General features: G+C 32.3%; 1 protein-coding gene across 2 annotated transcripts; it reads right to left on the reverse strand.

Moving 5' to 3' along the window:
* Nucleotides 1–4,292: 4,292 nt before the first annotated feature.
* On the reverse strand, nucleotides 4,293–15,328 carry LOC148609347 (secretion-regulating guanine nucleotide exchange factor-like). 2 transcript variants are annotated; one of them, XM_088596277.1, is made up of 10 exons: nucleotides 15,196–15,328; nucleotides 14,547–14,685; nucleotides 13,580–13,735; nucleotides 12,830–12,915; nucleotides 12,522–12,597; nucleotides 11,024–11,098; nucleotides 8,737–8,811; nucleotides 7,066–7,230; nucleotides 6,140–6,292; nucleotides 4,293–5,346 (listed from the first exon to the last, which is right to left on the reverse strand). In XM_088596277.1, the coding sequence occupies exons 1-10, from the start codon at nucleotides 15,256–15,258 to the stop codon at nucleotides 5,177–5,179; spliced, it is 1,158 nt and encodes a 385-aa protein (XP_088452403.1). In that variant the 5' UTR covers nucleotides 15,259–15,328; the 3' UTR covers nucleotides 4,293–5,176. The 2 variants fall into 2 exon arrangements, with proteins under 2 accessions (XP_088452403.1, XP_088452402.1); XM_088596276.1 differs by lacking the exon at nucleotides 15,196–15,328 and adding an exon at nucleotides 14,993–15,184.
* Between the last annotated feature and the right edge of the window lie 3 nt (nucleotides 15,329–15,331).

The raw sequence follows: 15,331 nt of genomic DNA on the forward strand, positions 1-15,331 counted from the left end.
GGGATTTTCGATTTGTCTGTGAAAAGTCACATTCATTCGACTCTTAAAGTAATTGCTCGACTAAAACGTTTCAAGATTGGTATCATTCGATAATTTAATTTTCTAATTAAACCACGAATAACTAATTTTCAAGAAATGTTTTTTTTAATGTTAAACAGAGTAATCAAGGTAACCAAGGTTATAGCAGTAATCAAAAGAATGTAATCCAGGGACAAAGACCAGACATGAAAACCAGACATACATAACAAAGAACATAAAGTAACTAAAATTATACATGCAAAGTAACGAAAGCAAATGAGCAACTCGGACCCACTGAAAACTGGGAGCCCCTACTATAGAAAACTGTATCAAACAGAATTATCATTCACAGCATACTGACACTGTAAAACTCATATTTTAGGCATTCATAATTAAGACAAGGGTGTTCCCAACATATCTGCCCAATTCAGGTGCTTAGATTTTCTTTTTTGGGTTACATGTACTGTAAAATCGTAAAAAATGGGATTTTCAGAATTTCAAAATTTCATTTCTTCACCCGTTATTTTCTTTATTTCAGAATACCGTTGTTTAAACAAAGCTTTTGTGTGATGCAGTACATTTATGTAGTGTCTTCGCTATCAAATGCTCTCGAGTAATAAATATTTGAACTTTTCCGAGTCCAATTAGATGAGAAATTGCCAGCCCACCCACGAAAAGAATAAAAATAACGTGTTGTGAGGTGGCTCAACTTAAACGTAAATAAAAAGAATGACTAAGTGAACAATAGCCACGTTGAAAGGGTAAAAAGGAACTACATACAAATAAAATGTAAATAAAACGTCAAAAAATAAAGATAAGCCAAAATTTTCGGTCTTATGGTCTTCGTCGGTCAGGACCAAAAAGTGTTGAGGAGAAAAGCATCAATTGCCGATTCCTTCCACAGAGACTAGGTGCCCTTAAAAATGGTCTTGATCATTGTGAAATATGCATCAAGTTCAAGATAAAACATTTTAAAATTATAATTGAGCCGACGAAAAGCAATTGAAAACCGGGTTATGGTGAGTGAATGATGCGGGTTTTGACATTCATCCCATAGGGTTGGGCAGTTCCAAGAAAGCTGATTATACGATGTTCTAGAAACTTTCGTTGTTTTTGTTTCAGTTTCATGAAAAGAATACCTCAACATGAACCAAAATGTCAATTTTTAGCATATAATCAATGTAAATAGAACACGTTGGGTACACTTAATTTAATTATCGATGTATCCAACATATCTGCTCATTTTAGGCGCATATTTGTCAGTTTCAACTTGACAATAATGTGTTTTTCGTAAAAAATGGAATTTTCGGAATTTCATATTTTCTTCCATTTCACTGGTAATTGGCATTTTTTTTTCAAATACCGTACCTCAAACAAGCTTTGTACATTCATATACAACTACAGTGAGCAGTAGCTTTCTAATGACCCAAGTTATGAATATTTGAACTTTTCCAAGTCCAATTAGCTGAAAAATTGCCACACCTACCCATGAAAAAAAGTACCTCAAACATGAACCCGAATGTTAATTTTTGCATACAATCGGTGTAAAAAAAAAGATATGTTTGGTACTGTTTTATTGAATTATCGATGTTTTCAATATATCTGCTCATTTTAGGTGCGTATTTTTCAGTTTCAAGGTGACAATAATGAGTTTCATAAAATGGAATATTCGGAATTTCATATTCACTTATATTTTCATATATCACCTGTAATGGGCGATTTTTTTCAAGTACCCTACTTTAAACTAAGCTTTTGTATATTTAAACACATTTATGTAGCATTTTATCTTTCTAATGAGCTTAGGCAATGCACAATTAAACGTATTCCAGGCCATTAAGGCGAAAGAATGGTACCCTCTCTCATGTGGTTTATACAGACAGTTTCGAACTGGAGATCGATATGTTGAATTTCGACTTGAAAATTTAGAAACTAGGAAATGCCACTTGGTAGTTTGTAGTTCAACTACGCAGTATGTCGGAAAGTTCAGTGTTCATTCATCTAGGTGTTCCATGTAAACCGACATCGAACCAGAATATTACGCAAACTGGCACACTGCTACGATGCTTCATGAATTTTGGTGCGCGTTTTTTTTAATGTCCTTTGTAATCAGAATTGCGAATTTAAAAATAAATCGAAGAGTTTAATATCAATTATTTACAACAATAAGCATGTGTTTAATACTTTTGAATTCCATCCCTGTTATTTCCTGTTTATCTTTGATGATAGTTTGAAGTTTATTCGAAGCGTAAATATTTAAACGAGCGCTACTTGTCGTGTTTAATTAATTTATTTTTGAAATAGATTAGTATATAAGTGTTGGATAGAGCCATACCGTGGTTGTTTTTTTCTTCAAATAACTTGAGTTCATATATACGATCGCCATCAAAAGAATTTTCAAGTGTGTGCCAATATTTAGTTATGGCTTTTACTATACCGAAATTGAAAAGGAACCTCCCAAGTTCTGAAAAAAAAACACAACAAAACAAAAAACTTGATGCTGTTTGTGTACTCCTTGTATGAATTTTCATATCTTTAAATGTAGATTTTTACAAAACGACTAACTATAAAGTCTAGGCAAGATTTCTTCTCAAGTTAAGCACTGAACGGGCAAAAATAGACTAATATTTCTGCGTCATAAATTAAGTAGTATTTGTTTGATGGTATGTTAAAATACGTGAATTCATGTTTAAAGAAAGAAAATCAGAACGGAGTTCAAAGTAAGCTTTCATGGGCATCTGGTATAATCAAGTTGAGCCCAGGAGAAAGAACCAGAACTTGTGAATCTCAGTCGATCGCATATATTTACAGGAAACAACACACTTAACATGGTGAATCATTGAATTTGAATTGTTTAAACTTTTGAAAGATGTCTGCCTGCCTTGTTACCGATCAAAATCTTATTTTCATAAATTATAACATTTAGACACCAATCGTGACAATAAGAATGCAAGATGTCCAGTTTGGATTGTAGCCCTTGAGCTGAGGATATTATCTTATATTAGACTACGGATTGGAAATTATGATTTAGATCCATAGGGTCAGCACTTCTGTAAGGTTTTTGGCAAATCATTTATGAAATTGAAAAAAGATTGGGTCTCAAATTATCACCTTGTCTGACTCCTTGATTTATTGGGGAAAAAATCTGTTCCGTTTTCATGGTTACAAATGCACTATTGACTTGATACACACAAGTTTTTTTATGATGTTATATTTAATTGATCCAATCATAATTTAAAGTGATTTAACCTTTGTTATGAATAAATGTATCAAAAGCTTTTTAAAAGTCAACAAAGCAGGCATACACCATACCTTCCCTGCTATACTCCTACAACGTAAGCTGGAATTCAGTTCTTCCATTCCCCATAGAATAGCACCAAGTCAGAAAATAGCTTGCCAGACAACCTCTAGCACTGCTGGAGTATCCTTGCTACAGCAATATTAATCTATAAGGTATATGGTATGATGATTATGCCTTTCAAATAATAAACTTCCCCTTCTGTAGTGGCAAAAATACTAACATCTTCAGATACTGGCCATAATTGGCGTGCATATGATTTGTACACTGACCTTCTTTGTAGCTAGAATACTAATGTAATTCTTGTTTTCTTGTTCAGTTCACATTTCTGTGTTGTATTGTTTTCTGTATATCATCACCGTTAACTATTTTTTTTTATCACGTCTTAGGATTTTGATGTATCTTTATTGTCTTGTTATAATGGTGCCTAAGTATTTTTCTAATTATTATGGCATATATCATTTTCTTTATGGCTTGTTCATGCAAGTGATAATTTTTTTTCAGAAATATATATTTTCACTTGAAATTCTGCATTGTAAATGTGGTAATATTGAATCATAATAGCTCTGTGAAACATTTTTGGGGCAAAACTGTTTTTATAAACTTCATAAAAACTTCTTATGATATATTTTAATTTGTGTATGGAATTAAATTTGTGGTTAACCATGAACTTGTTTCAAGAAATTCAGAATATTAGGCGTATATATTGAAAAAGGGGACATTTTTCCTTGTGTTTGGCAAAGAAAGCAGATGCTTAATTAATTCAATAGAAAATATTGTTATATTTTGTTAACATGACAGTGTGTACTGTGAAAAAAATTGGTTGAAAAATGGCAAATAAATCAATAGGCCAAATATACCTATTGCTAATACAATTAAATTGTTTTTGCAAATACAATGCTTCCAACGACAATGATGTTGCAATACACTGTTCCCCTTCGTCAGTCAGTATCGAGAGTGTGGAGGAAAGAAACACAAATAGCAATAGTCTTGACTTCATTATCTGATAAGACAAAATGCAACAGTTGATACCAATTTTACTCTTTTTTTCACAATGTCTGTTGTATGTAAATTGATAAAAAATACACAAATATACACACCAATAATCCTTTTGTGACCCTAATTCCTAATCAGTTCAAGTTACAATCCAAACATCAATCCCAAACTTCCTTTAGTAGAAAGGCACCAAGTGATACTATCCAGACATAAAGTGTCTACAGGCAATGACAACGTGACAGAATGATACTATTATACGACCACACCTTTTCTTTGCAGTCCTATAAAAATCAGAAGATTATGAAAAATGGAAGAAACCTCTCATGTAGTACCAATAAATGTATTTATCAAAACCTTTAAACTGCTTTAGATTTATGGTATGATGTTTGGATGACCAACATGTGGACAATGACATATCATAAGATCTAAAATGCACATATACATGTATATAAAACAACCATACTGCTACCATGTGTAATGACAAAAAATCTTCATTGACCAATTTGCTCACTGATTTTCTTTAATGTCAAAACTTTTATCACTCTTAACTACATTGGACTTTGTTTTTTATGCCCATACACTGGTAGACAAATAGTCTAGAAAATATGAACAGATCTGAAGAAAAAAAAGAAAATTCCAAGGATTACTTTTTCTATATCCAGTTAAGCCCATAGTTAAAGCACTACGCAATGGAGCACATGTCTGTATCCCTGGATAGCAACAGACCTTCTGTTACGTTAGGGAGTAGCATTTCTCACACATAATTGTCTGCTCAAAGGTCTGCCCATTCACAGCCTGCTCAGGTCTGTACCAGTCATAAGATTCTGTATCTAAACCATCGGCCTCTATACAGCATATGATTTTATCTCAGGTTTTCTCTGTCAGTGCAAATGAATGACCTGCTCCACACCCAATTAATTTGATTACATGTTTACTGAGTGCTTCCACCTGGTGTGGGATAGGTACATTGTCTTCGCTGCCATTGCCACAGAGCCCATGCTCGTTCCATCCCCATGTCATCAGTTTTTTGTCAACTCCTAAAACAGACATTAAAATGCCAATGAGTACCCCTTTTTCATAAAAAAGAAAAATAAGTGAAAATACAAGAAAAAGGAGTGGTTGTGAAAACTCACAATATAGGTCAAAGATATCATGTCTATCCCAAAGTTGTATATTAAGGTAAAACATACCTATTTCACAGAACATTCTTTCCTGTTACCTTGCAAAATTATAAAGAAGTATGATTTCAAAGAAAATTTATATATGTGAAGGAAATGGTGTACAAATATCTTTACATTATTTGGGAAGATTTTTGACTGATATTAGAAAAAAAGCCACTTTCAAGGGTCAAGGTGGGGGGGGGGGGTTAGTTGACATGAAAATATTCCTTAGAAACGTAATGGGAATCATAGTTTTTAAAAAAAATATTTCAAGAAATGGAATTTGGTGACTACCACATTTCTTTTTGAAATATGAAAGAAATTCCATACACCAGTTTTTAATAGTTCATCAAATAGTTAAAGTTCCCAACAGAATCTACATAAAATGTTAAAATGTTGTAAAACCTTGCCTACAGTATAAGGCCCTATGATCTTGAAATCAAATTTGGCAACCTATGTTTTTTTTAGTTAAAATTTAACTGTATGTTCATTCAATGTCATATTTGAGAAAGATCAGAAAAATGTATATACAAAATATATTACTCACGATCAACCTAATAAATTACTACTAATCAAAGTACAAAGCTAATGAAGGTAGACAGTTTGGTCATGTGATGATAAACATCAAATAAAGACTTCATCTGTTACTATGTACTACTAAATTACCAACCTGTCAAAGCAAGATTGTGCTCAGAGCCACATCTGATACACATGACATCATATAGCTCTCTAATTGGCTGTGGTGTAGGGTCAAACTGGAGGTCAACCTTCCTACCAAGTTGTCCATAGTTAGCTCTACCCCAACTGTATATAATTCTTTTATCTGTTAAAAGTTATATAAAGTGTATACATGTATCTTTATATGCCTAAGCATAGGACATTAATAAATAGACTGATTCAAATTAACATGTCTGTCATGCTTAAGTACTGGTTTCTCATCATATACATCTTGACCAAAACTTACTGTAATTTGATGAATGTATAGTTGTTAAACTGTCATGTCAATTTTTATTATTTGAAAATTTTCTGAAGTTGGTGTCTTCTCTAATTATTGATGATTTGTAATATCTTGTAAAATAAACTTTCATATTGCAGCCAGTAAAAGCATGTTACTAAAAAAAAGTCTTCCTCCAATAAAAGAGTAAACAGAGCCCTCTATTTTGTGTTTTTGATCAGACTGTGTGGGTGGTTGTTTCATTTGTATTTATCTTATCTCTGTTTCACTTATATTTCCAAAACTACTCTGGGTAAAGCCTTTGTCACAACATCATTTAGAATCTCTACTCAAAAACAATACTCCATACATTTTAAATCTACTAAAGGACAGATGTATTGCCCTTAATTACATATGTACCATATCTCTGCTCAGATATACTTTACTCAGAAACTTCCTTTCCACTCATGTACTATTAGAAAACACACACATCCACACCCACACCCACACCCCCACCCCCACACACACACACATATATACATGTATGACAACATCAGACACTTTATACATTTTGACTAACTGTACATCATGAAATCATTATGTTACATCATTAGCTTCCTTAACTGTTGTTTTTTTACGTGTGAAATATTTTGAGAGCTGACCTGTAAGAGCCAATACATGCGTCCATCCTGTCTGTACATCTATTACTCTTCCTTCAAAGTGTTGCATGTTGACTATATAAGGATCTACAATCACTTTGATAACATCAGGTGACAGTGAAAGTTGTCCATAATTGTTTTCACCCCAACATATAATCTCACCACAATCTGATTGATTAGACACATTCCCTTTGTAAGTATTACACAAGCAGTATTTCCATACATGTATATGATATTTTAGTTTTTGTAGCAATGTCTTCTGATACATTATGCTTAAAACTATTCAACTGTACACGTCTGTCAATTTATGATTCACATGGTTTTAATAAGTATTACATGTACAATAATTTGTTTACTCAACATAAGGTTTAATAGCCAGCACGGCAAAAGCTGCCAGAGAACAAAACTTCATCGCTCAGAAGTGATATGTCCCTGAGAGATTGCAAAATAGCAAAGTAGTCTCCAATTACTATTTTAAAAACTTAAACGATGTCATAAACATCTAAAAATCTAAAACAGCAAAAGAGTACATGAAAGTAATGTTTAATTTATGAGAATGACACGTCAAAATTAATTTCATATCTTACAAACGACATTTAAATGCCAGGTAAATGAACCAATATGTTATGTGGTTCAAAACATATATACATTTAACATATCTTTATCACAATTTAATAATAATTTTTATTTCAAAGTTATATGCTCACATGCCTACAGCTACTAAGTATTGGCAAATCGTTTTTGGGGAAACCAAAAACTGGTCATAAAAAATGATGTGTTCACTTGCAGGCATAATTATAATGCCTTCAATAGATGTATAGAAAATTGATGGATTTACAAGACAGTTTCCATTTAAAGCTTTCACAGTTTTCATGATAATTCTAAAAACACAATGAGAAAAAGATTTTGAAAAAAATATATATACAGGTAGATTAATTTTGTCCATGTCTATGCTGTTTAATCAAGCTGATTGTCACATAAGTACTGTATTTAAAAACTTTTCTTCTGATCTTCAAAAATGAACTCCTTTCTATAATACTGTGAAGGTACTTATTTTTGCAGGTATTTGCTGAATATTTGTTAATTCTTAGAGATTTTTTCACAGCTAAAGAATTTGCAGTCATATAATGATATCATGCTCCATTCATTCTTTCCATTACGATTATATATTTAAAAAAAAAATTAATTTCTTTTCATTTTCAATATCTATATTGTATTTACATAGTAGTACATTTACATGATGTTTCTTATTTCTAACACATGCATGCTGTATGGTTAAATGTGTAAATTGTCAGTTTTAATAAAGAGATGGAATAATATTAGCTTAGCACTTGTTTCCCAATCCTGTTTGTCAAACTTTGCTTGATCTATATTGTGCATAAGTCTGATATTTATAGATAAAATATGTTTAAACTAAGGTGTCATTCAACAAAAGGAACTCTAGGATTGATTTTAGTTGTTGTGAACTGAATAAAAAGCCAAAAAAGGGCCAGAAACAAACATTTTCCTAATGTACATATGAAATCTTCATTGAAAGTGAATTAATGGATCTCATTGAAATTTGAAACTTTTTGTCATTCAAAAGCCAAAAAATTAGCATCCAACAAATACTTGTTCCACAGTTAATGGAAATGCTAAAGCTCTATATTATGCATGCTGTGTACACATCCTTACCAGTCAACCCAACAAAAAAGTAGGAACCTGCTGTGATCTGTAGAACTCTTCCTTTCAACAGTGGTGGAATCTTAACTGGAAGATAAACTAGAGGTTTTAAAGAGCCTGACTTACTTACCTGACTTAATTAGTCACATTTTTTTTGTTTTGTAAAAGCAGTCATGGTTTTTCTTAAATTTTTAAAAAATACAATAACATCAACTATCATTGATTCTATGGAGGAATTTCACTGGAGAAGATTTTCAAAAGTAATAATATCAATAATTGCAAAGAAAACCTCGAGCAAAAGACTATGTATTCTTCGTAGGTAACTAGTTATTCACAAAAATCTGAACACTGATAGATTTCATCATGCTGAACACCTTTACCCTAGTCAAACTTTGGCTAAACCCTATAGTTTTGAGAAATATTAGAAAAACTGCTGTCAATTTTAATTAATGGTTGCCATGTTTTTTACATATAAAAAATTCAAACAGTGATTTTGGAGCAGAATACCCTAATGAACAATCATACCAACTACCACTGAATCCTGTCTTGCAGTTTCTGAGAACATTTTTGAAGGAAATATAATCAAAAATAGCAAAAAACATCAACAAAGGGCAAACACTCCAAATGGGTCTTCAGATTTTCACAAAAACTTGGCTACAGAAAGATTTTACCATGCATAACATTTTTGTTCCATCAGAATGTGGCTAAACTTTGTGTTTTTTTTATTATACATGTGAAAAACTGCTGTATGACCCCTTTGTTCTATTTTTGGTAATGGCGGCCATGTTTTTTCGCATATCAAAAGTTCAAATGATCAGTTTGTACAGAATACCCTTTAAAAACAACCATGCCAATTTTCTTTGAGTTCTGTCATGTAATTTTTCAAGGTAATATAATAAAAAAATTAGCAAAAAAACTTTCACAAAGGACAACAACTCCAACATGGGCCATCTGATTTTCATGAAATTATGGCTACATGTAGACATGCTGAACACATTACTCCCATGTCAGAATTTGATTAAACCTAATGGTTTTTGAGATATAAGCAAAAAACTACTGTCTGACTCATTTTTTCTATTTTTAGTGACCATGGCCATATTTTTTGACAGATTAAAACATCAAAGCATTTACTTTGTGCAGTATACCCTAAGGAAGAACCATATCAACTTTCTTTGAATTCTATCCAGTAGTTTCTGAGGAGAAGATTTTTGAAGAAAATGTTAACGATGTCAACGATGGATGCCAAGTGACCTGTAACTTGAACCATTAAACTTCTTCCTTATATAAGCAGTCAAAAATATCTACATCACAGATGCTTGAGGATAAATAGCTTTTCAGTTGTTTTCTAGATGTATTGAATATATTTGTGGCAAAAAAGACCAAATTTAGAAATATGATGTGCCACCCATTGCCTGATTCTTATACAGAATGGTACTTAATACTTTATTGGCACAGAGTAATCAAGGGAATCAGGATTCTAGCAGAAAAAGAATGGAACCCTGGGATAAAAACATAACACGGAAAACACACACATGCAACAAAGACCATGAAATAACCAAAATAACATGTATAAAGAAACTAAAGTAAATGAGCAACTCAGACTCCACTAAAATCTGGGAGTATAGACCAGGTGCAAACAAGCGTCCTCTGCTTTTCTAGAAACATCTGCCTAGTTACTAATAAAAAGTCAAGTCCGTGGTAGACAAGAGAGGAAAGGAAACTATGACACTGGGAACAAATCAGTTCTCATGGAGTAGATGGATACAGAGTAATGATCCACAAGTACATGATGACAATCATAAAACTTCTGTAGTGATGACTTCTATATCTTGTAGCAATATAAACCATGTTCCAGAAGCCTAATTGTAATAAATCCAGCACGGTAAGAATGTCTGTGTATTACAGCAAGCTCTGTAGTCGTGTCAAGTTAGGCCTTTTTTCTTGTTTTTTAATGTCAGCATAAATCGTTGAAATGTCCAATAATTACAAAAGTGTTGATGATAAATAATCTTTTATGTAATTTAGAGGTCACAAGTTATACTTAGATGTCTCCCTGTTGTGGAAATCAATGCAAAGCCCATTAGATAACTCAACTGTTCATAAAAATAGTGACTTCAGACCAGTATATCCAAATGAAAAAAATGTTTTTTAATCATAAGTAAACACATCTTGTAAGTTCTCATTACTACATTCTGAGAGTGAAATAAAAAAAAATCTTAATTGAAAAAAAATCTAGAAGTACCACTGTCTTTGAACACTTTTTCAGAATCAGTTTTATAAAGTTTTACCTGTTACTCACCAGTATTGGGTGCTACCACTGTATCTTTAGTTTTACTTGCTTTTCTTCTTCCCCATTGGTAAATCTCTCCTTTATCTGAAAGACTCCATAATGTCAAATATTTCCCTTAAAATTAATATTTGTTAAACTGTCTGATCAACAACAACTCTCATACAATTAACCTGTTAATTAACTGGTGCTTCACTTTTAGTAAAGTCCAGTGCTACCAGGCCAATAATTTAAACAGAAACAACACTATTTTATGTGAAAATTAAAATATTTTTCAAGTATTGAATTCAAATCCCATATAAAACCACAAATTAAATAATGTGTCAACATCAGCAACTGGTTACATTTCTTCTATGTTTTAATGTGAGGTACATGTATACATGTATTATCTAAATCTAAAACATGATCGTGATGACATGGAAATTTACTTCATGAACAATGCTCAAACCTCATTCAAATATGCATCAAATCCAATAAATAGTTTTCAGAATTTTTATCATCCTTCAAAATTTTTAACATATTCAGACATTTAATTTTTTTTATTACGTTCTGCATCAGTTCTAACGATCCATCACCTTGTATGATTGATTGTTGACAACTATTTAGAAGGTTTATATCCGAGTCATTCCTCCTCATACAGTAACTTAGTACACAATTCATGGTAAAACAGGACAGCTCATCCAAGTGTTGTTTAATGAGATATTGGATAAAATTAACTATGCACGTCACAACAAATGAATATTATTCATACCTCTCAGAATGTTACGATTTTCTTCCCTACACTACTCCATCGGATCATGTTTAATACAGGGAAGATAATGTATACATATAAATATATATGGTGTGGGGTTTGACTTTCAAATTTCCTTTGAAATTTTTGACTAAGCTAAATTCTGGATAAAAACATTCCCTAAAGTCTGAATCAATACAAAGATAAAACAGCCATCTCGCATCTTAAAAGAATGTTTCAATCAGTTTTCGCCAGACCCCATACCAGAGCACTGCCCTCAACCTGCTGGAGACCATAAACAGTCCACTGACCCATTGCTGCCTTGTGTCTACACTTCCATTTATCATGTTACACCCCTGGTCATATTATCACCAGGAAAGAATAAAAATACCCATGTTCAAAACTGTACAATGTAACAACTACTTATGGGTTAAATGCTGAAAATTAAAGTTGATCTAAATTTCATAGTAAGCAATTGTTTAGTTTCTTGTCAAGTTTGAAAAAGAATCCTTTGATCTGTACTGACTACTCAAGTAATACTACTATCATCTGGAAACCACTAAGGATAGACAAACAATCCATTAACATAGGTTACCATATAATACCTAACCACTAAAAAGGGGGGTTATAAACTTAAATATACAATTTGAAAATGAAGATGTTTAAACCATTTAACCATGAATATCAAGGAGGTATTAAAAAACCACATATATTCCATTGTTGCTGCATTTTTAAGTTGACAATTTATCACTACAGATCACTCCACACTGTTTTAAATACCTGTTAGTGCTACTCCATGCCTCAGACCAGCTGAAATATCCACAATAAATGGGTTCCCTGGTAAACTCAGTTTAGTCTGTAAAGAGATATCAATACTGGTATATTGTTATCCTGTAAATAATGAATATACATGTATATGATAATGAAAGCTGAATTTTGATTGACTATCAGATCCGAAAGTACAATAGAATGATGTTAAGATCCAGTATATATTGACTGAATGGAACAATTAGTAATTTTAAGACAACAACTTTAGTAACTTCAGAAAAACAAAATAAAAAAGAGATATAAAACTTTTCATAACTTACTGGTCTTGTTATAAACTTTTCTTCAAGATCTGGTATCCCAAGCTGATTAAAATGATTGGAACCAGTAACAAATATCTGTCCTTTGTCTGTTAAGAGAATGAGTATTCAAACAAATTAATTATATTTTATTCTGGACAACCAAGACTTTATCTGTGTTTCATTTTTTTTAATCAACTGATGTTTACCTGTTTAGAAAATACAGTTAATTAATTTTTTATGGTGTACTAATTTTCGATATTTTTCCATTGGACCAGGAAGTACCAAATATAGTACCAGGGGGTGCACAAGAAATTGATTTTTAAAGACTTTAAGATGCTAATCATATTTTGAAACTGTGAAAAAAGATACCTGTGAAAATGCATGGAAAAACTCCTGAAATTGTTGGAAATCATATTTGATATTGTTTAATTCTTTTGGCTAGGCTGTCATGAGGTAAAAATTAAAAATTGGCACTGTTTTTTTAAACTATTGTAGAAAAGAGCTTCATTACTATATTTTAGATGACAAATTGGTCTTTGATGTACATGTACATTTGTATGTCATATCATATTATTTTTTGCACCTATAATTTCCTGTCAAATATCAGATTTATAAAATTCTAAAACTTTTATCTTTACAATTGCATATTAGGTAGTAATTACAATGTACACATGTTCATGTACATCTATGTTGAAAGTAGTCTTTTCGTCCTTTAAATGTATCATTACAATCTATCAGTGATAATACCTCAATCTTAGGTCAATAATTTACCATTAAGAATCAATGTAAAATCCCATCCACCATCAACTTTAATAATTATCTCCCCCTCCAAGTCTTTTACAGGTGTCAGCACTGAGATGTTTTCAGTTGATCCTATTCCAAGTTGTCCTTTTTCATTTGATCCACAAACTAGTAAAGTCCCATTTTCTTCAAAAATTTTGAACAATTAAACATACATGTACACATATAAAAAAAGCACTGCATTGTACCTTAGTCAGTTAAAATGATATATTTTTTCAACAAAAAAACTGCTTTTGTGTGGTGGCAAATAAATGTATAAGCATGAATTCAATCAATAGTTTACAAACCAGCACATGTATAATGGAACCTTCAAATAACCATGATTGTACTTCCTAAAATATACACATGCATGTACATGCACACTGAGGTCTAGAATAAGATGAAATATTACGCCCTGAAAAGTCTGAAAAAATCCATTCCGTCACATTAGCTCAAGAGAATTTTGCCTTTCTACACTCCTTATCGAACGTTTGGAAAAATGAGTAGTGTAAGCTCTCTACAACCCCTGGTTACAGGAAATTGAAATTGTCTAAACATTGAGTGCTAACAAACATGGTTAACCCTGCCATGGCACATAATTACACTTAACATGCAAGCTGTCCCAAGCCAGGAACCTGTAGTCCAGTGGTTATTATTTGTTTTTCTATAGATTAGGTCTTATATTAATAGTTTCACTTCATTTATTTTGGGGCTTTTTTCAGCAGGCTTTATGGTATTGGTTTTGCCCATCACTGAAGAATGTGTGGTGACCTGTAGAAGTTTGTTAGTTGCTTGACTTTTGGTTGATGAATGTCTCATTGGCAATCATACCACACCCCCCATTTTATAAACATTATGTACATGTACATTGAGCACTTCCCAGTGAAAAAGACAGCCTCTGACTGATCAATAACTGCAAAGACAACTAATTTATTGGTAGAAAAATATAGACATTTACCAAGAAGAACATGTGTATGACCTCCACCACCATTCATGGAGACTATGTTTTCAGCCCAGACCTCTGAAAGTTGTAGTTCTTTTGGCACTGGTGTATCATCACTGTTTCCTGACCCATGTTGCCCATAGCTATTAGCACCCTGAAAAAAATGGCAAATAATCACAACACTGTAATACAATTTATTATACAATCCTTGACTATTATGAAATTAATCACTAATAAATTGAAAAACAAACTAAGAAGAAAAGGATTTAAGTTTAGGATGTAGAGTGCATTCTCATCAGTTGCAATAGAATGTCCTGAAATAGCTGGAATTCCAGGTGGAATTCAATCAGTACATTTTTTTATTATACCTATCATTTCATTTAGTTCAAATAGTACTATCGACTTTAATTAAACTTATTTTGATTTGGTCTGTTAATTTTCCAACTGACAAAATGGATCACCTCCAACACGTGTTTCATGTAAACAAAGAATCACGTGATCATAACACCGTTAAGTGACGTAATGGAACAAGCAATACACTGAACTTTCATGGCATCTAGGTGCCCGATCTCAGCAGGTTTTGGAAAGAGATCATGTTGTTTTGAGAGCTATAAAATTTGCTTCTATATTGTCCATGAGAATGACATGTATGAATGGCTCTCACCCAGGAAAACATTCGTTGGCTATTTAAAGCCCTGCCCACTAATTCCGTTTCACCTGTAGACATTTCTGATGTCGATAACACAACGAAATTGACACACACCACGTGACTGTGTATCAACCGATAGGCTACAGAGACC

This window comes from Perna viridis, chromosome 8 (assembly GCF_037379345.1).
Source record: "Perna viridis isolate PV_CMFRI_1.1 ecotype Kerala chromosome 8, ASM3737934v1, whole genome shotgun sequence".
Classification (NCBI taxonomy): Eukaryota; Metazoa; Mollusca; class Bivalvia; order Mytilida; family Mytilidae; genus Perna; species Perna viridis.

What these genes read in the sequence shown, in the direction of transcription:
- LOC148609347 (XM_088596277.1), bottom strand. Translation starts at nt 15,258, where the DNA reads ATGTCTACAGGTGAAACGGAATTAGTGGGCAGGGCTTTAAATAGCCAA. An exon ending in AAAAGTTTATAACAAGACCA is followed by an intron (nt 12,598 to 12,829) that starts GTAAGTTATGAA and finishes ATCTCTTTACAG; the next exon opens with ACTAAACTGAGTTTACCAGG. An exon ending in AGTGGTAGCACCCAATACTG is followed by an intron (nt 8,812 to 11,023) that starts GTGAGTAACAGG and finishes TTTATCTTCCAG; the next exon opens with TTAAGATTCCACCACTGTTG.